Below are 24,574 nucleotides of genomic sequence, written 5' to 3'. Positions count from 1 at the left end.
AGATGGAGAAACACACATCTCACAACTCTGATCAACCACTGGAAGTAAAAACATCACACTTCAAACGCAGATACACGTTTACGGCGTGTGTGTGTGCATGTGTGTGTGTGACCGAGAGGACATACTGTCAGCCATCTGCGTTTGGGATGAGAGGTGAATGTTTGAGGAGAGAAACACAGCTTGTCTAATCTGCCTCAAGCACAGGCACACACACGCATACACACGCTCATACAAACAGAAATAGCGTGCCTCTGTCCTACAGTCCATATGTCTCTCTTTTCCACTACACTAAATAGCTTTCATTTTCTTTGCTCGGACTCTAATAGTTCCTCCATTTTGTATGTTCTCCATCTGCTCTGTTCTCGTTCTGTTTTCAGATCGTCTGTAAATGTCCTGCTTCATTTCTCCCTCTACATTGAAATGCATTAGTAATAGACGCTCTTAAGAGCATATCATTCTGTTGGGTTGATTCTAATTCGCAGCAGACACACTTCAACTTTATCACAGCCGCTGATTCACAAATCTAGCTCTCAGTTTATCCGTCTATCAATCTACAGTACCTATTCATCCAGCCATCTATCAATTTATTAATGCACTTATTATTAATCTATCTCTTTATCCATTTATCTTGTATCTATTATCCACCCCTCCGTCATCTTTAGATTTATCCATTTATCCAATACATACATCAATCAATGCATCAATTCTTCCATCCATCCATCAATCCATCCATCTATCACTTCATCATTCAACCTAACAATTCAAACATCCATTTAGCCATCAGTCTTTAGCAATCAATCAATCAATCAATCAATCAATCAATCAATCAATCAATTTTTCTATCGTTCCCTCTCCATCCATCCATATATCCATCCAATGCTTCATCCAACCTAACCATCCATCGGTTCATTTATCCATCTAGCCATCCCTCTATCCACCTCTGTCTATTAGTCTTAATCAATCAATCAATCAATCAATCAATCAATCAATCAATAAAACCAAAAAACACATTCTTCCATCCATCCATTCAATGCTTGATCGAACCTAACCATCCATCGGTTCATTTATCCATCTAGCCATCCCTATATCCACCTGTCTGTCAATCAACCAACCAATCAATCAATCAATCAATCAATCATCCAACGTAACACTCAGTTGGTTAATTTATCCATCCAGCCATTTATATCCGTCTATCAATCTCAATCAATCAATCAAATCATTTCATCCAACGTAACCATCGATTGGTTCATTTATCCATCATTACTCTATCCATCTGTCTATCAGTCTCTATCAATCAATCAATCAATCAATCAATCAATACATTATTCCATCAATTCTTTCATCCATCTATCCATTTCAACAGCATAGTATCAAATCAAGGTGGAAAATGTGAATGTAAAATTATATTATGACTATTCTCTTACTATTTATATGCTACAGTATATACCATTTATATTATGATTATTTTCGTGCAAGAATGTTGTCCAACAATCTGTAAGAAATATATTCAGAAACCAAGCATTAAACAAAAAAACTGCCTCTTTCTATTCACCTTGCTTCATCGCCTATAAAAAAATGCTATGCAAAGGTGTGAACTATATCCCTTTTAACACAACTACTGTACAGAAGAACAAGACATCCACATGATCTCTTCATCTTCAGTCTGCCTTAAGCTTTTCTCTTTGTGAACAGAGGCAGGGGTGGAAAAGACTGCGATTTGGGCCGGTTGCTGTAAGGAAGTTTCTGGATTTTTCTCAAGACTTTACTGGGTGACGCGAACAGATGCTTTCAGATGAAGAAATTCATTTCGAGCAGTATGTATACAGTGTCCTACAAAACTATTCACATTTGCTGCCAGGGTGTTGGTGTCAGATGATGAAATTTTAATCTGTATGTGACAGCAGTTCTCTGCCAGTCAGGTCAGTGTTTATGTAAAGCCTGCAGGCAGTCAGCAGAATGCCTAAATCTTTAATAAGACAAAATACACAGGTCCCAAAATCATCCCTTCAAATCCCCAGCTGCATCTCTCTTTCACTCTCCTTCACACACTCATATGCATTCACACATGGAAACACAAAAAAACAAACTGCAAACAAGAGCAGCCTGGGACACGGACATAATTGCTCTGCCTCTGAAACATTTCTTTATATATGGAAGAAAGGATTAACTAGGAAAACTGCTCAAAATACATTTTAAACTCCATATTTTACATATTGTTTACAAAAAAGTAAATAACTTCATTTAGCTTCGAGTAAAAAATAATGGGGGTGGGGGGGAACCAGCTGATTGATGGAAAGGAGACAGAGTGATGAAGCCAATTATCATATTGGGAGGGTTAGGAGGCCATGATGGACAGAGGCCAGTGGGCAAATTTGGAGAGGATGACGGGGTTAAACCCCTACTATTTTTCGAAGGACATCCTGGGCTTTTTAAAGACCACAAAGAGTCAGGATGTCGTTATATTGTCTAATCAAAAAGACGGCTCTCACTAAGCAGCATAGAGTCCCCTTCACTCTACTGGGGCGTTAGGACCCACACAGACTCCAGGTTGCACGCCCCCTGCTGACACCACTAACACCCCTTCCAGCAGCAACCTAGCTTTCCCATGTGGTCTCCCATCCAGGTACTGACCAGGCACAGCCCTGTTTAGCTTCAGTGGGTGACCATGTGAGAGTTGCAGAGAACTAGCTGCCTGTGTGGTGAGAAATATGAGTCCCCCCCTGCAATCAAGTCCACTTAGGACCCCAATGGATTGTCTGTGTTGAATGCCTGATCAAAAGCTATTCTACTTCTCCACAGTGCAATTATAATTATATTTAGTGCTTTTTATAGTTTTTTTCTCAGTCTTGAGATTTTAACAAGACTAATCACATTAGTAACATTATCAGTATATACAAGTTAAAGACATGCATAGTTAAAATAATTTAAATGTTCGTAAACATGTTTTGTATTTTTTATCTTTTTATATGTAACTTTATATATTTACATAGTGGTAGTAAAAATCTATCTAAAATAAAGGCATGAACGAGAAATTCTCCGTGCCACAACACATGACTTTAGTTAAAATAATAACTTAAGCATATTATAAAATAGTTTTATGTCATTATAAAGCTCTCTCAAATTACATAAATTTAAAAAAAGATTTCACTGCATCCACATATATATATTTTTTTTATTTTATTTTTTAATCATGTGCTACAAACAACACCTATTTCAACTTTAGTGAACCAATAGGATCACCCAGGGTGATTTCACATGACACCGCCATGACTTGACTTTATTTAATAATGAATAAGCTTAGTTGTCTGTTTTACCATATTCATATTTAAAAATAATAACAATAAATCCAAATAAAACAACAAGGAATCCAAATAAAGAGAAAGTTATAATAAGATCAAGATGGTTGTGAGATTTGATTCCATTTCAGGGTTGTAATTATATCAAAATAAAACTAAAATCTTTTAAAATAATATGTGTTACTTCACTGCTTATTATAAATAAACTAAAATAAAACTACATTAAACTTTTATTTCATATAATCAAGGCAAAAAAAAGTTGTTAGAAAATAGATGTAGACTTGGTTAATTGAATAGCACTTGATTTATGCAATAATCCATAATGATAATCATCAAATCATTAAGGCCAAATGAAAATGTAATCTGAGACCTGTGACAGCCCATACTCTAGTTTTAAAGTTAAAGTTTAAAAATGATGTCGATGCAGCTGTTTTTAATGTGGGTTTCTTTTGTAAAGCATATGGATCACGCCAACACACACTCTTCTGTTTGATCTGAGGCATATACAGTATACAGGAACCTAATTGTTTGTCTTTACAGATTTTTAATAATTAATATAGAGTCAATCCTGAAATTATTCAGGCAAACTTTGACTTAAAGTTACTTTTATTCAACCAGCATTCTCACAAGCTTCTCCCAAAAGATAATAAGACGGTGTACAAGAGGCAACGTTGTGGAAAAATATTTCTTCAATTTTATTTACATTTGAACAAAAATTTTAACTCAGAATTTACCAGGGGCAGGGGTATGAATTATTTTGGACTTGACTGTGTGTAAACATATATAAAATCACTAAAAATCTGTCAAAGACAAACAACAAGGTTCTTTGTATTTTGAAACTTAATAAAGTGATAAGTCACCCAAATATGAATATTTACTCACTCTCAAGTAATCCCAAACCTTTATGAATGTTAAATCAGAGGCTGCTCTTTTTCCTTTCTATATTAATCAGCAGACACTGATTTATTTATTTATTTTTATCATAAAGCTTTAGGCATCCGCTGTGTAAAACATATTCTGGAATAGTTGGCAGTTCATTCCACTGTGGTGACCCCTGATAAATAAGGGACTAAGCTGAAGGAAAATAAATGAATAAAAGGTTTAGAATTGTCTTTCATAGTGGGAAAAAACACACTCTATGCAACTCAATGGCTTATGGCTCATTCAAAATACCTTCTTTTGTGTTCAATGGTAAAAGAACAAAAGATAAAGCCAAACAGGTTTGGAACTTATCTTTTTAAACTTACTTCATCCCTCTCAAGGCAGGTGTTGCTGATTTGCAACAGTTAAAAATTAACTACCTTATTACTCCAGATACATATTTTATGAGGTTTTTTCACTCAGATGTACCACTGCAGGACTTGGTTGTCCATTAGCAACAAACAGTTTCCCCACTGGCTCACCAGATGACACAAAAGACAAAAACTGTTTCTTAAATACCACATGACAAAGTGACTTGAAAACATGACCTACTCAATGAGAATTTGAGATATTGGATTTGGATCCCATATTGTTTTTGTTGTTGTTCTGCCACTGAAAAGCAATTTGTTACACTGTTTGAAAAGTTGTGTAGAAAAAGTTATTGTTCATATCATATTTAGTCGTTAGTGTCTAACGCCTTGCATGTGAAGGTCTCTCTAAAAAAGTCAGGATTCTATTGTACTACCCCATATGATAATTTTCCCTAAATATCAGACTTTTCCTGTTTCTAAAACCTAATTTGAGCCTGAGAGGGTTATTTGCAATCAAACTGAAATTACACATTATCATCTCTTACCATGAATCAGATTCAAATCCAGGGATTTAAAGAACATTCTTGTTTGCATGAGATACAGACGCTGTTTAGCACACACTCAGACAACACCTCACACTCCATATGTCTCATACCTCAGACTTCATCCCACACACTGAGACTCTCACATCCCAAAATTCATTTTGCAGCATCTGATTGATACAAACACAGCTCTGACTGTCTGATTCGAAGAAATCGCGACGGCAGTATTACATAACACAGGCTCTGGTTAGCACACTGCTGTGTATGGATGATACTAACAAAGGAGCCAACAAACTCTTTGATGAGCGGATTACTTAATGACTTCACACTCACAAAAATATATGTTTTTAATAATACGTAATTATAAGCTTAAAAAATATTATGTATATACAATTGAAGTCCCTCCAGTGTTTTTTTTATTTCTTTTTCAAGTATTTCACAAATGATGTTTAACAGAGGAAGGAATTTTTCAAAAGCAGTTTTAAAGCCTCCGTAAGCATTTTTTTTTTTTTGATCGTCTACAGAACAAACCATTATTATACAATGATTTGTATAATTACTCTAACTTGCTGAATTACAGTATCTTGAAAAATATCTAGTAAAATATTATTTACTGTCATCATGGCAAAGATAAAATTAATCAGTTATTAGAAATGAGTTATTAAAACTACTATGCTTAAAAATGTGTTGGAGAGGGCAAATTCCTCAGCATGATAGAGCTCCTTCTCATACTTCAGCCTCCACATCAAAGTTCCTGAGAGTTAAGAAGGTCAAGGTGCTCCAGGATTGGCCAGCCCACTCAACAGACATGAACATTAATGAGCATGTCTGGGTTAAGATGAAGGAGGAGACATTGAAAATTAATCCAAAGAATCTTGATGAACTCTGGAAGTCCTGCAAGAACGCTTTCTTTGCCATTCCAGATGTCTTTATTAGTTAATTGAGTCATTACAGAGATGTATGGATGCAGTCCGCCAAGCTCATGGGAGTCATCCACAATATTAATTCTTTTTCCACTGCAGCATGACTTTATATTCTATACTGTACATTATTTCTTTTAAGTGACAAGACTTTTGTCTAAGCAAAGTCAGATTTTACTGTCCTAATTAAAAAAATCAAGGCATGATCATATTTGATTTTGGTAAAATAAGTGTAATCTAGAGGCCTTTCCCTTTCACATAAGCCGCTTCTGATACAAAATGATCAACTAGAAGTCCAGCAATTATTTGTTGTTCCCAAAACCTGGACAGGCGACAAGACTTTTGTCAGATAGTGTATAAGTGTACATATAACTATTCATACAAACCACTTAATTCAACAATTAATTGAGACTAAAGTTAAATTTGTGATTACCATTCAAAACCTTCAACTATCACTTCAAACTAATTGAATTCATTCTGTCCATTAAAGACTTTCCGGGACTTCTCTCAGCAAATACCAAAACATGCAATTAACATCTATTACAGCATGTCATGTCATTCGTTAGATTATAATTTCTCATCAATTGAATGCAGGACCAATAAAAAGTGAAGAAATCAGATAAGACGCTCATCCTCTCGATCCTCGCTCTTTCTCTCGTTTACTGTTTCGAGTACTCGCATGAGCCGGAGGGCAAAGAAAGGAGAGGCAAAATGAAGAAAACGAGCGGAGAGAAAATGAGAGTTGATGTGCAATTTCACCATCCAATCCTCAGCTGCTTCCCTATCTCTCTCTCTTTCTCTCCGCTTAGGTATTATGTAACCGGGCCCTGGGCATGGTAATTAGAAAGCTTTAGGTATTAGCGAAGACCAAAGACAAGAACAAAAGAACGGTAAAAGTCTGTGAGTGTCTGTCTGTGTGTGTGTGTGTGTGTGGGCATCCGCTTCCACTTTCAGATAAAAAAGACAAACCATTTGTTTTGATCAGTCAGATGTGCTTCAGACTTTCTATTAAATAGACGTGAACTTCTCGACTCCTGCTGACCTGCGAGTTTGTTTATGCAGATTAAAGTCATTCTCCTGAATACAGATAACACTTTATTTGATGCTCCACTTAAAGGGAACCCTGGGTATTAAGACTTGTGAGCCTTAACCCCTTAGCGTCCCTGTAACATTAGCTTAAAATGCCTCCAAAATGCATACCCAAAGTAAATTGCATGCTATTTTTGAACCATTTTTGGCACTGTATCAGTCAGAATCACTGTAAATGTTATTGGTATTGAGTAAATTAAATTTAGGACACACTGAAAACTAAAAATAAGAAAATTAAGAGGACTGTAAATTGACTGTAATTAGGAGGTGTCAGTTTGACAAGACTATTGGATCAAAGCATGAAGCCTTAACAAGCCAAATTTTCTGTTTTTGATAACAAAATTGATAGAAAATTTGTTTTATACATGTTTATCCAAGTGAATGTCTAGAAACTCCTCAAAGAAGGCAACATGGAGACTCCAAATGGCCCTTTAATAACCATTGACACATAAAAGGCTGTAATTCTTGAATGCTTTATTGTACAGGCATATTTTTGGCTCGAATGTAGGTTACACTTAAAGCTGTTAGGGACAATTATTAAATACAAATAAAAACAAAAAAAAGCAAGAAAAACAAAAACAAAAACAAAAATTCTTGAATTTTTTTTAAGTGAGGGCGGGACCATCTCTCATCCTGGGCGCACCTGGGATTTCAATTGACAGCTCTTGGAAGCAACTATTGGTTCAAATGAAGTGTCAATCAAAAGTGCAAAGGTCAGTGGCCATGTTAATGTCAAAATATCAGTAATGCTTACATCTGAAAAGACGCTACACTACAGAACACATTACAGATTTGATTGCTCCGGTGACCAGTTTGAGATGATAGCGGTGCATTATGTGGATGTTTAACATATAAATGTGTTGTTGACTAAATATTTCACAGAATTGGATTGGCTGGACCCAGTGTAATTACACCCTGTTTGTTGAGATGTTATGGATCTGAGGACAGACAGGAGGCATAAAATGTAAGTTTTTTCAGTTTGTTTTTGTTTCTTCGGTTGTTGGCAGTTTGACAATGACACTAATTGGGTCTGCTGTGTTTGCTGTGTTTTTAAATGGTTGGAATTGTTTTAATCACAAGAATCTCAGTTTTCAAATGATTTATGACATGTTATTCTTTTTGTAGGGAGTTGTTACATTTTGTGAAGTTACCCCTTAAAGCATGCTACAGTATGTACTGCGGGCGGTACATAACAAAAATTATGTTTTTTTTTTAGGGGATTTACCCAAAATTGAAAATGTTGTGCTTATTTACTCACACTTGTCTTGTTCCAAACCTCTGAGTTTCTTTTTTTCACAAAATTAATATTTTGGAAAATGTTAGAAACCTGTAACCATTGACTTCCATAGTATTTGTTTTTCCAACTGTAAAAAGTTAATGGTTATGGTTTCCAACCGTTTATATATATATATATATATATATATATACATATATATATATATATATATATATATATACATATATATACATATATATATATATATATATATATATATATATACATATATATATATATATATATATATATATATATATATATATATATATATATATATATATATATATATATATATATATATATATATATATATATATATATATATATATATATATATACATATATATATATACACACACACACACACACACACACACACACACACACACATATCTATCTATCTATCTATCTATCTATCTATCTATCTATCTATCTATCTATCTATCTATCTATCTATCTATTTATCTATATATATATATATATATATATATATATATAAGATATATATATATATCTTCAGAAATAATAGCAATAATATAGGTTTAAAACCACACAAGTGAGTAAAGGCTGAGTAATCTATGGAAGATTGACATTATAAAAATAAAAAACATTGTAGATCATGAGAGCGCCATTATTGTAACTGCGCAGTATCTGATGTCAAATGGATGCTTTCAATGAGTTACCACTGCTGATTTTTACCACAAAACAACCTGGAAAATACAAATACTGATACATTGTGTTGCTTTTGGTTGTAGTTTTAAAAGAGAAACGTCAAAGTCAAAGGGACATTAGTCTAACCAACGTCGAAATTTTAAAATTTCCCCATAATGAGCATCGATGTTTCCGGATATTGAGTGAAATCCACATTGAGAAAAGGCAGGAAAATAAATGTAGATGATAAACATGACAATGCTTGTCAACATCCATCTTTGTAAATGAAAAATCCAAGTGAATGAAAAATACTCTATTCAAATAGTTTTTTTCTCAGGATATGTGCTAAGTAGCTAAAAAACTTAAGTACATTTTTCTTCAACCTGCAGTCACTACTTACTTCATTCATTCATTCATTTTCTTGTCGGCTTAGTCCCTTTATTAATCCGGGGTCGCTAGAAAATCCACAGATCCACAGAATGAACCACCAACTTAACCAGCAAGTTTTTTCGCAGCAGATGCCCTTCCAACCCATCTCTGGGAAACATCCACAAACACATTCACACACACACACTCAAACACTACAGACAATTTAGCCTACCCAATTTACCTGTACCACATGTCTTTGGACTGTGGGGGAACTGGAGCACCTGGAGGAAACCCACACGAACGTAGGGAGAACATACAAACTCCACACAGAAACGCCAACTGAGCAGAGGCTCGAACCAGCGGCCCAGCGACCTTCTTGCTGTGAGGCGACAGCACTACATACTGCGCCACTGCTTCGCCCCACTACTTACTTGTATGTCTAATTTTTTCTTGTGTGCACTGATTGGCCTAGTATTAGGCCGTACTCACACTAGGTACAGTTGCCTCGAACCGGGCCAAAGCACGCTTGTCCCCCCTCTCGTCTCCCCCGACGGCCCGTGCTCACACCACAAACGGGCTTCGGCACGCTTACGTCATCGCTGCTGCGCTGTTCAGTGAGAAGCGCTCTCGCTCAACACAGTGGAGATTTCTCTAGTTATATAGTTTCAGTCGGTTTGATATGCAGTAACATGCAGTCAAATATTTCGCCAAACAGTCCTTAGGGATGCGGTGACACGCAGTCAGATATTTTGCCGAACAGATCCGCCACTTTTGGCGCTCAAAAACAATCATAAAGCTCTCGTGCTGCAGGAATGAGGAGGTCTGCTGAAGCCACGCAGCTGTCATGCTGTGAGGAGTTCTCGTCTTTAATAAACTACGGCAGTTTGCGATCACTGAACAGTAAGAATGATTAATAAATCCATATGAAACAGCCCCGTAAAAGTCACGTCTCGCTTTTAGTTTCGGGCTTTGGCGCGTTTTGCACTCACACACAAGCGTACCGTGCCAAAGCCCAAGTGAACCGCGCTCAGGCACACCTTTTCCAACCGGGCCAGGGCCGGCCAAGTGAACCGTGCCTGAGCCCGATTCAGCGCACTCACACTTCTTAAACAATCCGGGAAACGGGCCTGGGCACGGTACAGATGGCATAGTGTGAATAGGCCCTTAGTAATCAGTCCCTTGATTCCAGTCCATTGCGCCAATCGCACATTTTCAATCGCGACCATCCTCAAGACGCAGATGCTTTAGAAATATGTACAGTGGCATTAAAAGAGTCCAAGAAGACACAAAATCAGAGAGTCGTTGCATTACAGCATTAGGAATTAGGGTACTTTTACACCTATAGATCGATTGTTTCATTCCGAAACAGGGTTTAAATTGTTACAATGTTGCACCTTGCTCCTAGTGTGGTTCACCTTCATATGGCAAAGTTTCTAAATGGACTAAAATAGCTAAAACAAGTTACATTCGAGTATATGAACTCCTCACATTGACGAGAGTTCCACAGTTTATTTTTCAGAAAGCTCTGCTCAGCTGTCATGCTTCCTTATTTTAATATGACAATGAGCAATAAAACATTATAAGCAAAAAGTTGCGCTTTAATTTTGAATGGTGACACCCACAGACATAGTCACCAAATATAAATCAGAGGTAAGACATCTCATACATAGCCCTTGGCTAGAATTATGCATTATAGGCTTTACATTATAGAGAGAGACAACAGATAAACCAAGATTGCACTTCAGTCAATTTTTCTGGTGGATAAACTGCTCTCGTTAATAGTTCTGCATACTTTTACTTTCGTATTTGACATGAAACACACATTTACTGGTAGGAATGACATCCCGCCCTAATCATAATTCTCTGTACATATAGCCGTATTTGACTATTACATAACCACTGTGACAGCCTGGTTTGTTAGTTCGTTGGATTGTGTTGCTCTCACAACAATTGATCTGCTCAAGAGTTTGTTTCAATCGACCCAAGACCACATCAATCGGACGATCTTGTACTGATTGTTTTGGCGTGGATCAGAGTGTGATTGCTGGATTCACTTATGCCAACCAAACCGCGCTAACTGGGCAAATGTGCCAGGTTCCAAAACAAAAATCTAGGTGTGAAAGGATCCTTAAATGCACTAAAGAATGTTCCTTTTTCAAATACATGCGCAAATTGCATTTATTCTATCAGCGCTGCACAAGCTTGAATTGCGGAGTCACTTGTTGCTTGTTAGCCACGATTTAAATTGCAAAAGTGTTAACATATCAATGCAACCATATTTATGTCCCTTAGGTTACACAGATATTGCTCTGCATGTAAACTAGGGGTGTCAAAATTAACTGTTTCTTCAGTTCACCGCGATGCAGACTCAGTATTGGTTCGGTAATAGATCACTATCGATTATTACGTACTGACGTCAATTATCTCATATGCGCTATGGTAGAATACTATTTGCACTGTATATTAATGTAATATCACAGCCACATCACCCTGCTGCCCAAGACCAGCTACCTACTGAAGCTAAGCAGGGCTGAGCCTGGTTGGGAGACCACATGGGAATACTAGGTTGCTGTTGGAAGTGGTGTTAGTGATGATCAGCATGCGGTCTGAGTAAGTCCTAATCCCCCAGTATAGTAAAGGAAACACCATAGTATCAGTAGGCGCCGTCTTGCAGTAAATTCCAGTCAATAAGATAGCTTAACACACTCTTTTGGTTTACACAAAAACACACGAACTCTATAAGTGCAGAGAAAGTTGGTAAAAAGCCTAAATGCTTGCCGACAGCTAATTTAAATAGCAAAATATTTATTTGAAAACTGATAAAGATGTTGTGCATCTAATGGCTTTGATATAAAAGCAATCAAGCCCTCACTTAGATTGTCAGGCAAACATGAGCAGACTGAAGCTGTGTTTGTACTGCGTGAGGGTCAGCAGAGTGAATCTACACAATGTCAGGCAAAGTGTGTGTGTACGTTTGAGGAGGGAGGCTTGTGTGTGCACAGTGTTTCTATGGAAACGAATGTGGGTGATTCATGGAGCGTGTCAGGCTGAAAAATAAATTTCACACCTACATGTGTGTGTGTGTGTGTGTGTGTGTGTGTGTGTGTGTGTGTGTGTGTGTGTGTGTGTGTGTGTGTCTGAGAGAGACAAAGAGTGGGCATGATGATGGTTTAATGTGTTCAAGTGTTTAAGAGTGTTTTAATGTGCCAGAGGGTTATCGATGTATGCATGTGTTTCTATGTCAAGAGGAGACCGTATTGACATTGTACCAGATCCTTGTTAAATGCTCTTCAAATATATCAACATCATAATCTCATATGTATGCGCACAGGCATATATACTGGCAGCCAAATGTTTAGAATAATTACAACTGCCAAATGTTTACGCAGATCAAGACTGCAGATGTTTATCACTAATGCAGTGAAAGCAGTGATATTGTGAAACATTCGAACAACGAAAATGCTGCTTTTATCTGACAATATCATAAAATGTCATATATTCCTGTGCCTCAGCATCAATACTCTAGTCTTCAATGTCACATGATCCGTAAGGAATTATATTATTTCTTTATTAGTAATGTAAGCTTAGAATATATCATATGCTGTTCCTTCTATGCAAATGAAGGACTACTTAGACATTCCAGACTTCATCACAGCTGTAATACACATCTCTGCCATTTGCATACAGTAACCATGTGCTTTTCACCATACACAATTAATCTGCTTGGGCTTCATATATTTTTGTCATGTTTGGTGTCATTTGACAGTTTATGACTTAAACATTGTAGTGATGAAATCAACAGAGACATTGATTGATTGAATTTCAATATTGTATTCTATTTCTGTAGACCATTTTTTCTAAAGTGTACAGAACAAACCATCATTATACAATAACTTGCCTATATTACCCTAACCTGCCTAACTAACCTAATTAACCTGGTTAAGCCTGTAAATGTCACTTTAAGCTGTATAGAAGTGTCTTGAAAAATATCTAGTCAAATATTATTTACTGTCATCATGGCAAAGATAAAATAATCAGTTATTAGAAATTAGTTTTAAAAATATTTAGAAGTGTGTTGAAAAAAAATCTCTCGTTAAACAGAAATTGAGGGAAAAAATTAACAGGGAGACTAATAATTCTGACTTCAACTGTAAATTACATAACATTTACATCTGCATTGGACAAAATATTTAGCTCAGCCTTGTATGTTTAATTTGAACAAAAAAATAATGTTCATAATCCTAATCCATTAAATAAATCTTATAGAAAGCAAAAAATTAAACTTTCTCAAACATTAACATATCGTTACAACACCAATGTTTATTTATTTTTTATTAAATTAATAAGCAGACTGATTGTATTTCTTGAAAAGTAATGGTTCAATTAATGACCATAGAACCTTATCATTCCAAGCGCAAAGACTTTTAGAATTAGAAGGGTGTGTCTGCATTTTGAGAGAATTTTGATAATTTACATACTGTACATTTAGGGTCTCTGTCATGTAATGTATAAAAGAGAACTGTTACACGCATACTGTTTGCTGTATGGAATGCAAAAACTTTAAAGCTCAATATCTCAAAATCATTTAGAACCCAGATAGGACCTTATAATTCCAGGTTCATGATTTAAAGGCTTAATTGGGTTAATTAGGCTAGTTAGAGTTATTAGGCCAATTGATTGGTTAGGCAATTAGGCCAAACGATTGGTTGTTCTGTAGAATATCTAAAATAAATATTGCTTTAATGGAGCTAATAATATTGACCTTAAAAACTGCTTTTATTCTAGCCAAAATAAAACAAATAAGACTTTCTCCAGAAGAAAAAAACATCATCAGACATACTGTGAAAATTTCCTTGCTCTGTTAAACATAATTTGGGAAATATTTAAAAAAAGAAATAAAAACTCACAGAAGGGCTAATAATTTTGACTTTAACTGCACTGTAAAACCCAAAGAGTTAAGGTAACTTAAATGGTTTGTTGTAATCGGTTTCCTCAAACGGTTTAAGTTAAAAAACTAATCTTGACGAGTACTGTGAACTTAATCTATTGGAGTAAACAAAGTACAGTTAAAGCCAATAAAGCACAGCAAAACCCAATAAAGAGAAGATGAAGAGAACTCAAACCTACTAAATACTGTAAAACTCAATAAATTAAGGCAACTTAAACCGTTTGAGGAAATCGATTACAACAAACCATTTGAGTAAAAAAACTAATATATATGAATACTGTGAACTTACTCCATTTAAAGGGCACCTATGGTGCTTTGGACAGACATTTGTGTAGGTATATTGTATAGACTGTCATATTGGGGTGATATAAAAAGACTCAGTGCTTTTTTTTTTCAATTTAACAACATAAAAATGGTGGTCTAACTGGAGCGGTTTTGAGCCCGACCACAGCTTGATGTAGGAGTGCGATTTTCCCACCCACCGAACTGATTGAGAGCTGTCTATTAACATGTCTCCATAGTAATGCGTATAATCATATCAACAAGACAAACATGCGCAAAGCAACCGGGAAAAAAAGGTCTGTTCAGTTTGCTAGGATCATCAATCATCATCAAATGTGATCAAAAGTGAATTTTACAAGTTTAAAATGTTTTAAAACAGTGCATGTGTGTAATAAAGCACAGCGATTTACTTTATCACCACAGCCGCGTGTCAGAACAATTATAAAGGAAGACGCTTCAAGGAAGACGCTGTCTGTCTGTTGTCTGACGCAGCTGAGGGAGGAGACTAAGGCACGCTGACAGGCACGTAAAAAAGGTGGGCGTGAAGGACTAGCCTTAAAGGAACAGATCACGAAAACCGCGACCTGATGGTTAGAGCTATAAAATTGAAACTTCTGAAAGGCATAATAAATAATCTAATGGGTGTTTTGAGCTGAAACTTTGCAGACACATTCAGAAGACACAAAAGAAAGACTTATATTAAAGGGCACCTATGGTGAAAAATCTACTTTTCAAGCTGTTTGGACAGACATGTGCGTAAGTATAGTGTATAGACCGTCATATTGGGGTGAAACAGACCCAGTCCTTTTTTTTTTTCAATTTAACAACATAAAAACAATTGACCAATTGGAGCGGCATGCATCACTTTATTCTCTTTTTGTTGTTTCACGTCCGCCATTTTCAGCATGCGAGTCAAAGCAATGTCACTAAAGGAACACCCTTGCTCTATTTTTAGATGCAAGGCTCACTGGGCTCAACATTCACCACATGATCGCTGTAATCGGAATTATTGTTTTTAACTTAAATTGTTTGTAGGTAGGTTTGCAAACTACTGTACTTTTCATTGCGTCTACCTTAAACTTCAGCTGTTTGCATTTCTTGCGGTCACAGAAGCTCTCTGTGAGTGTGATCTTAACTAGGTGCAACTGGAAAGTGCGAGCGCGTTGCCTCACGTGAGTGTCGCTCCATTGGAAATAAAATAACAAACTTGCCTGTGTTGCACATCAGAAACGCCGTTCGGCGATGCAGCGAGATGCATTTTAGAATTGTAAACATAGGTTTCTATCAGGGTACAAACAACGGCGCTTCAAGTCAATGGATGTCCGTAGCGCCCAGCCACGAATCAGGACACTTCTTATTTCTGCCGTGCCACACAGCGCCATCTGAATAGTTTCATTTTAAATAACATGTGAATGTGCGTGTCTGGTGTGCCGTGTTGCGGCTCTAAGCGAGTCATCCGGTGCCTCAGTCAAAGTTAATTCAGTGTGCGTGGTTATTAGTCTCGGTGTACAAGCTCGGAACTTAAACTAGCACACAGTTGACTGTAAAACTATACAAAAGACACAAATGATTGTGTACTCTCTGCTTAATCTGTGTCTGAGTCGTACATGTACGGCTGAAGGCTGATCCTCTCACTTATTCTGCTTCTCTATGTCTGCCTGTCTGTTGCCAAACAGAGCAGGGGAGCTCTTGGCTCCGCCCCCTTGTTACATTGGGTGGGAATTTAAAACTAATTTTCATGTAAAGCAACACACCCCTAAAACAGCGAGCTGTGTACACGCCCACAAAATAACACTTTTTAACACATTATAATAAAAAATCTGAATTGTGTTTTGAACTGAACCTAAACTAGCACACAGAAGAACCATAATATTAATATTAAATCTTAAACTATGAGCCCTTTAAATCTGGAAAAAGTAGTAACCTAGGTGCCCTTTGGGTTGAAGTAATGAGGTATTTATTTAACTCATTACCTTCAACATGGAGTTCAAAAGTCTTTTTAAATGAGTAGAATTAACTTTCAGTCAATTTTGAGTAACTACACATTTCATTTGATAAAGTTGACGGTTGGGTTTTACAGTGTGTATGTATTTTGGCATTGTTGCAGTCAACCAAATATGAATTACATCAAAGGGATCCTGAAACACACACATGCGCACACTTACACACACACTTACACACACACACACACACACACACACACAGACTGCCAGGCTAATCTGTGCTGCTCTGACATACTGATGAATAAACTATGAAGGGAGGAAACTGAACTGACTGCTACGCTATTAACACGAGAGAAAGAGATGAAATATAAATGGCTCTGTGATTTCTGCTGTGATGAAGGGTTAGATCGTACGGAAATATTTGTAAAAGCCAAAACAACTATTAGCAGGCCTTTAAGATGTAAACAACATGCTGTAGCTGCTGTGGCCCTTGCTGTGACACATGATGAATAATTCTTAGTAGTAGTGCGTTGTGGGATTGAGCGAAAGCCTCTCAGCGCCTGCGAGTTTAATAACATATGGTCTGAATCACTCATTTATGGATGTAAGGGAAAAACATTTCGCATCTTATGTGACTAAACATGAGTCAGATGCTCTTAGCACGTCGGCCGTGCTGTGATTTCCTGCAATCTTCATTAAGAGATGTGACAGATGTGGAAGTTCTTCAAACCTCTATCCAAGTGGGAAAAATTGACTCATGCGACCGGCATTCATGAAATGCTTCTCCTGATTTAAGCGAGCTGCCAAAGGTAGACTGCTTAAAATCAAAGTGCTGGTAATTTTACAGCTCTCTTGGTAAAATTTATAAATATGTGGGCATGGCTTTTGAGAGTACAGTACTTATTCACTTAAAGGGATAGTTCACCCAAAACTGAAAATTCCAGCATTATTTACTCATCCTTTAATTGTTCCAAAACCTTCAGACAATCACATGACAGCAAAATCAATGCCTTTAGGCAAGTAGACATGGTCAACACAATCTGCTGCAGTTCAAACTGAGCATCAAAATGGGGAAATAAGGTGATTTGAGTGACTTTAAAAGGGGCATAGTTGTTGGTGCTAGATAAGCTGGTCTAAGTATTTCAGAAACTGCTGATCTACTGGGATTTTCACACACAACCATCTCTAGGGTTTACAGAGAATGGTCCAAAAAAGTGAAAATATCCAGTTAGCGGCAGTTCTGTGGGTGCAAATGCCTTGTTGATGCCAGAGGAGAATGACCAGACTGATTCAAGGCAACAGTAACTCAAATAAGCACTCGTTACAACCAAGCTATGCAGAAGAGCATCAACGCGTCAAACCTTAACGCGGATGGGCAACAGCAGAAGAAGACCACATCGGGAGCCACTCCTGTCAGCTAAGAACTGGAAACTGAGGCTAAAACTCACACAGGCTCACCAAATTGGACAATAGAAGATTGAAAAAACGTTGCCTGGTCTGAAGAGTCCTGATTTCTGCTGCAACATTCGGATGGTAGGGTCAGAATTTGGCATCAACAACATGAAAGCATGGATTCATCCTGACTTGTATCAACAGTTCAGACTAGTGGTGGTGGTGTAATGGTGTGGTAAATTTTTCTTGACAAACTTTGGGCCCATTAGAACCAATTGAGCATCGTGTCAATGCCACAGCCTACCTGAGTATTGTTGCTGACCATGTCCATCCCTTTGTGACCACAGTGTCTCCATCTTCTGATGGCTACTTCCAGCAGAATAACACACCATGTCATAAAGCGCGAATCATCTCAGAAGGTTTCTAGAACATGACAATGAGTTCACTGTACTCAAATGGCCTCCACAGTCACCAGATCTCAATTCAATAGAGCATATTTGGGATGTGGTGGAACAGCGGATTTGCATCATGGATGTGCAGCCCATAAATCTGCAGCAACTGCGTGGTGCTATCAGGTGAAAATGAACCATAATCTCTGAGGAATATTACCAGTACCTTGCTGAATCTATGCCACGAAGGATTAAGGTGGTTCTGAAGGCAACCCAGTACATGTGAAATGTACCTAATAAAGTAGCCGATGATTGGATAACTTTGTTTCGTTTTCCCTTTAACTTAAAAATAGCTTAAATTAAAGTGATAGTTCACCAAAAAATTTAATTCTGTCATCATTTATACAAATTTTGAACACAAAATCTTAAACTGGTTTGGAACAAGTAGAGGATGAGTAAATGAAGACAGTTTTCTTTTTTGGTAAACTGTCCTTTATTATTAGAATTTTTAAAAGGTATGGAGGCATTAAAACATACAGAGTATTCTAACTTTTTTATTCATTAAGAATGGGCTAAAATATACTAAATATTAGTTATTAAAAATCTTACAGTTTCTATAAAAAAACATTAGGACAGAAAATTCTGGATAAACATCACAGGAACACACTGCATTTTAAAACAACAATAAAAAAACGGTTTTAGATTCTGATCATATTTGCCTATTTTTACAGGCCAATTTACATTCTAAATTTTAAAGGTGCAGTGCGTAAGTTCAACACACATTTTCTCTGACTCTTCCACGCAAGTTGTCAGACTGAGGACACAAACAGGAGCTTGCCTGACTATCGAGTCTAAAGGTTGATTTAAGACATAAACAATTTTTTATGTTAAAGCAATGGCACACGATAGAAGAAAAAATTTCCATATTAAAAGGAGTTTTTGTTCTAACCAACAGAACAGCTTCCATTTCTTGCCACTGAATAACAGAAAACTGTCGCCTCAGGTACACAGTGTTAAATGCTAACAATGTGAGTTTAAACGTCATTTTTCAGGATATTTATTGCCATACTAAAAGCAGCAGCAGATAGTTCATCACAGATCCTGAAAATAAAATAAACGTCTTAAATTGAACTTCAGAATTGTGACTTATATTAGTGATTCAGCATCTACATTTAATAATGGTAAAGATGGTTATTATGTATTAATTACAATATAAAACTTACCATTTTGTTGAAGTGCAGTGAGTGCACTATTCTGTGCTTCTGAATGGATGTATTTAAATTTCTGTCATATCTCTTCTTGTGCAAACAGCCAAATTGCTTATCACTGTAAATCTCGACACGTACTGTAGCATGTCATTAGGACACAGGGCTACAATGTGACCTGCTCACCTAATGTTTACATTTGGAATATTTATATTATTTGCTAATTAATAACCTCATGTGGAGCTCTGAATCCGCGTCTCATTTGGGAGTTTGGCACTGCCCACCGGAGGTCGCATTTTGGTCACAAACGCACACTTTGAAAGTCTTCCTGACTGAGTGAATGAAATACGACAATATGCCAGATTGCCTTGGTTTTCCACCAAGGCAATCTGGGGTGCTAAAATATATAATTGGCTAAAATGGCATTGGGTGGGTTAAAGAAACCAAAACAAACACAGCGTTTCCGGCAAAGAAAGTTTGTTTTCAATCTTATAACCTATAGGTCATAGAAAACTTTTTTAATAAACTCAACTCTAATAAAAACCTTAAGTCGAATATAACAAACTAACCTAAACTATAAGTGTTGTGCAAACTGGCACACTGGCCTTTGTGTAGCATCCTGGGACTGTCTCTTTTGATTGAAATAGTGTGGTTTCTTTACTAAAAGAGGCTACAACTAAGAATCTGACTTGCACATCCTCTAGAACACAGGTGTCAAACTCAGTTCCAAAGGGGCCACAGCTCTGCACAGTTTAGTTTCAACCCTAATTAAACACACCTGATCAAACTAATTGAGTCCTTCAGGCTTGTTTGAAAGGTGTTGTTGGAGCAGGGTTGGAACTAAACTGTGCAGGGCTTCGGCCCTCCAGAAATTGAGTTTGACACCCCTGCTCTAGAATAGTGTTGTGGGAAATAACCGACAAGCAAATTACATACAGAACCTCAAGTTATTCATAAATATTCTCTTAGATTTATGAGGGAAGTCAAATAACTGAGTTTAAAAGGAAGAATAAAAAAAAATTATTCTGTCAAGTCCCTTATCTGATAAATAAGTCATGAAAACTACCAGAACACTGGATTATAAGAGATGTTAAACATGAGCAAACTTTAGTCTGATATGTTAAAAGGGGAAAGATTGTGCTGTTTTACAAGATCTAATATAGCTCTCAGCTGTCCCAAGATTCAATTCCTTGTTTCCGTTTCTGCACAAAACATTAAGGAAGGATCATTTATATCATCAAAGCCTTTATGATCAGAAGCAAAAGCATTGTTTTCATGCATGTCTTTACACGCAAATGAGTTGCTGCTCCAGACCCTAGAGGAGTGTTCCAAAAAAGGTTTCTGATTTTGATGACGTCACCCTGCACTTCAGCTTGTCATCTGCTTTCCTGTCCAATGAAATGTTGTCCACAATCTGAAGCATCCTGCCTCCTACACTACACAAATGATAAAGCTGTGGCTATTCTTTTCTTAAGTCATGACTTATTATGCGTGATATATGAAATACTGTTTCCGGGTCCAAGCCGATTGTAAATTGAATTGAGAAAATATTCGTTTATGATCACTTTTTAGTCACAGGACACATTATAGTGTGTTCAACCCAATTCAAAAATAGCACGGGTGTAGTTCCTTACCTCCAGGAGAACCTGGTGCAGCAATCGAGCTGCGTTCTCAGAGATCTTCCACGGGTCAGTCTCCTCTACCAGCATGGCGTCCAGAGTCCCCTTCTCCAAAACCACATCAAACACGCCATCAGGGAAGGCCAAGCGACGGGCGTCCATACACAGCCAGCTGAGCTGAGCGCAGTCCTTGTGTCTCTCCGCCATACTCTCCACACAGACACTAGAGTAATCCACATTAGTGATGGAGCTGTAGCCGGCCTGGCACATATCATAGCTCAGCGCACTGCTACCACAACCTGACAGAGAGAAAAAAAACACAATCTGACTTGTGAAAAACAGTTTGAGAATTTGACACATTGTGTGTTTTGAATAAATAGGCTTGAAAACAATACATACACCACAAAACCCCTTATCCAGTCAACTCTTACAATTTGATTTCTAAAAAAATCTAATAGAACTTGTATTAAGAATACAATACTTGTAAGATCTTTTTTTAAAGATTGTTCATCTTTTTTTTCAATTAGTACAGCCTTAAGTAAGGTATTTTACCTGCCAATGTAGCTTAATCACAATAAGACATCATTTAAGAACAGACTTAGGTTTTTAAGAGTTTATTTTGGCTGTAATAACTGGTTTCAAAGGAATAATTTACCAAAAAATAAATTTTATTTACTAATTTTTTACTCCTTCAAGAGCTTTTAAACCTTTATGAGTTTCTTTCCACAGTTCATTTTTTGGTGAACTAACCCTTTAGGTTTGCCCATTAAAAAAAACCCTAAATCACATTCGCTGTATACTTGATATTTTGTGACAAAATACATTCCATTATGTTTTGTTGCAGTAATCTTCAGTATTTTGAGTAGCAAACAGTAAACATTTTGTATTGTAACTACTGTCAAGTCTTATTTGAATAAAACATAGTAGATAATATAAATGTCAATTATTAAATTAAGAGGACTTCTCCTGTTAAATAACTCTTTTAAGACATTCACACAAAAGAAGAAAAGCAAACTGCTTAAAAAGTTAGTTTTAAGATAATAAGAATAAATACACTGCTTCAAATAAATGTTATAATACTTATTTTAAGACATTTTTTTCTTTACTAAAGACTCTGTTTCCTTATTATAAGAAATCATTCAAAGTTATCTTACTGGCTGATGATATCCCTTGTTTCTACCCTCTATCTTCTACATTAATTCAGTTATTGCTGGTATTTGGATTTTTTGTGTGTTTGTTTTTTTTGCAGTGTTCTTAAACATCTTTATTAGCATTCTGGCAGCTTATTCAGTGTGCACCTCTGTTCTGGTTTTTATGTCTAAACCAAACTTTGATGATGCAATTCTCTTATTAACTTGAGCTTATTTTTAATTGACAGTAACATTTTGTTGCACACAACAATTTTAATGAAAGAAGCTATGCATAAAGGAGGATGTATAATTTTGAACTTTAAACCTTACAACTTATCAAATTTGGCCCTTAAACAAGAGTAAAAACTGGGGGTTGATAAATACATAATAGAATTCAATATTTTGGCTTTCATTGCCATTCCTGAAACAAAATGTCCGTGGCCAACTTGGGCAACTTTCTTAAATTTTCTATTAAAAAATAATTTTATAAGCAATAAAAGGGGAAATACTTATTTCTGACACGTGAGGACAGCACTATTAATAATAATAAAAACACATTGGTAGAAATTAAAGACAGATCAATTGTGATAGACAACTGTGAGTTACCTTGCATTTAGGGTGGTCACGATATTGGAATTCGATATCAATCGATACTGACATTTTAAAAATGTCCATCTCCCACTAACATTTGAGCACATTTCTGTTGAGCACGTTCCAAACAGCGCTGATTTGGCATGGTGATCACGTGTTTAATAGAAATGACTGTGATTGGCCGTGAAGGTCATCAGTTCACCAAACTTACCACAGTTTACTAAGCGCAAACACAGATACAAGGACACTGGAGCATTTTGAAGCCGCAATTCATCAGCAGATTGCTCGTATGTCAACTTAGACAAACCAGCTTATCAACGTGACTTTGAAATGCTCCAGTGTCCCTGTATCTGTGTTTACATTCAGTAAACAGTGGTAAGTTCAATGAACTGATGACCTTCCTGGCCAATCACAGTCATTTCTGTTGAGCACATGAACACAATGCCAAACAAGCTGTGTTTAGGAATGTGCTCAACAGCGCTCAAATGTTAGCGGGAATGATTAAAACATTAATACATTACCAGTAAACTACATGACTTTTTAAATATAAAGTTGTCAAAAGATTCAAAACCCAGCAATCTAACTAGAGGTGTGAGTGACAGGAAGTCACATGTTGAGATTTCCTGTTGCGGGACAGGGGGTTGGGTGCCTCAGCTCCTGAGGCGCGAGCAACTTTAATTATCGCCTCCGTTCGTTAGTCTAATTAAAGAGTGCTTGACGAGCAATCTTACAGAGGGTGTTTAATCAAAGGCATTTTCTGTCTTCGGTGTTTTTAACAGTTCTTCACCTCAGCCTGTAGTTGACACTTCTCTCTTCTCACTTAACACTGAATGCACAGATCATGTTTCTTAGGAAAGTTGCGGCTCTTTCAGTGTTTTTGTGTGTCGTATTCCCATCAGGACGAAAGGCCTTTCCCTGAAGGCTCCAAACACTACGATTAAAGCAGAGTGTGTCTCAAACTCTATTTATAGCCCTTTATAGAGCATTTATCTCCCTCACGCTGCCACTCTTCTCCTAGATCTCATTGTAAAACCATTGTCTGCAAGTGTGTCAGTTTGCACAAAAATAAAATATAAAATAGCTCCTTTTTTGAGTCCATTCAGTAAACCCATCATGTCTGTTATAATTGGATTAGAATTAACTTTATTTTCATTACACATGTACAAGTACAAGGCAACGAAATGCAGTTTAGGTCTAACCAGAAGTGGAATAGCAGCAAGTGCAAGATATAACTAGAAGTTAAACGTGCACATAGAAAACTATGGGTAATATTTACAAATGAATGCTATGAACATAATACACGTTGTATTAACAAGAATCAGATATTTACAAATAGATGAACGTACTGTACAGGTTGTCGTTAATAATCAGGGATATGCAAAAAGAAATGAATATAATATAGAGGTTGTTATTTGCTATAAACAGTAATTACAAATAGATATGTAGATCCTGTACTATTGTTACTATAGGCTTGGGCATTACACTAAAACTGTCCCGATTTTTTTATTAAAAGAATAAAAAATTTAATTAAACTATCCAACTCTAAATGCGAAAACCATTTTAGATGTTAACAGCTATTCTTTTTACATTAAGTTGTCGTTTTATTTCTATAGAATAAAATGATTTATTTAAGTATTGGGACTATTAAATAAAGTAAATGTTTAATTTTCTTTTCTATTATGGTCTGATAATATTTC

At 36.5% G+C, this 24,574-nt stretch overlaps 1 protein-coding gene across 3 annotated transcripts in view; it reads right to left on the bottom strand.

Moving 5' to 3' along the window:
- ece2a (endothelin converting enzyme 2a) overlaps positions 1-24,574 on the bottom strand; it is a 142,967-nt gene that overhangs the window by 66,780 nt on the left and 51,613 nt on the right. For all 3 annotated transcript variants that reach the window (XM_009298793.5, XM_001341955.10, XM_073929735.1), the window contains one exon: positions 21,172-21,455. In XM_009298793.5, the coding sequence (XP_009297068.2) occupies positions 21,172-21,455 (284 nt within the window). The remainder of the gene's footprint in view (positions 1-21,171; positions 21,456-24,574) is intronic.

The sequence above is a fragment of the Danio rerio genome, chromosome 2, assembly GCF_049306965.1.
Source record: "Danio rerio strain Tuebingen ecotype United States chromosome 2, GRCz12tu, whole genome shotgun sequence".
NCBI lineage: Eukaryota > Metazoa > Chordata > Actinopteri > Cypriniformes > Danionidae > Danio > Danio rerio.
This window is presented reverse-complemented; position numbering and strand designations above follow the sequence as displayed.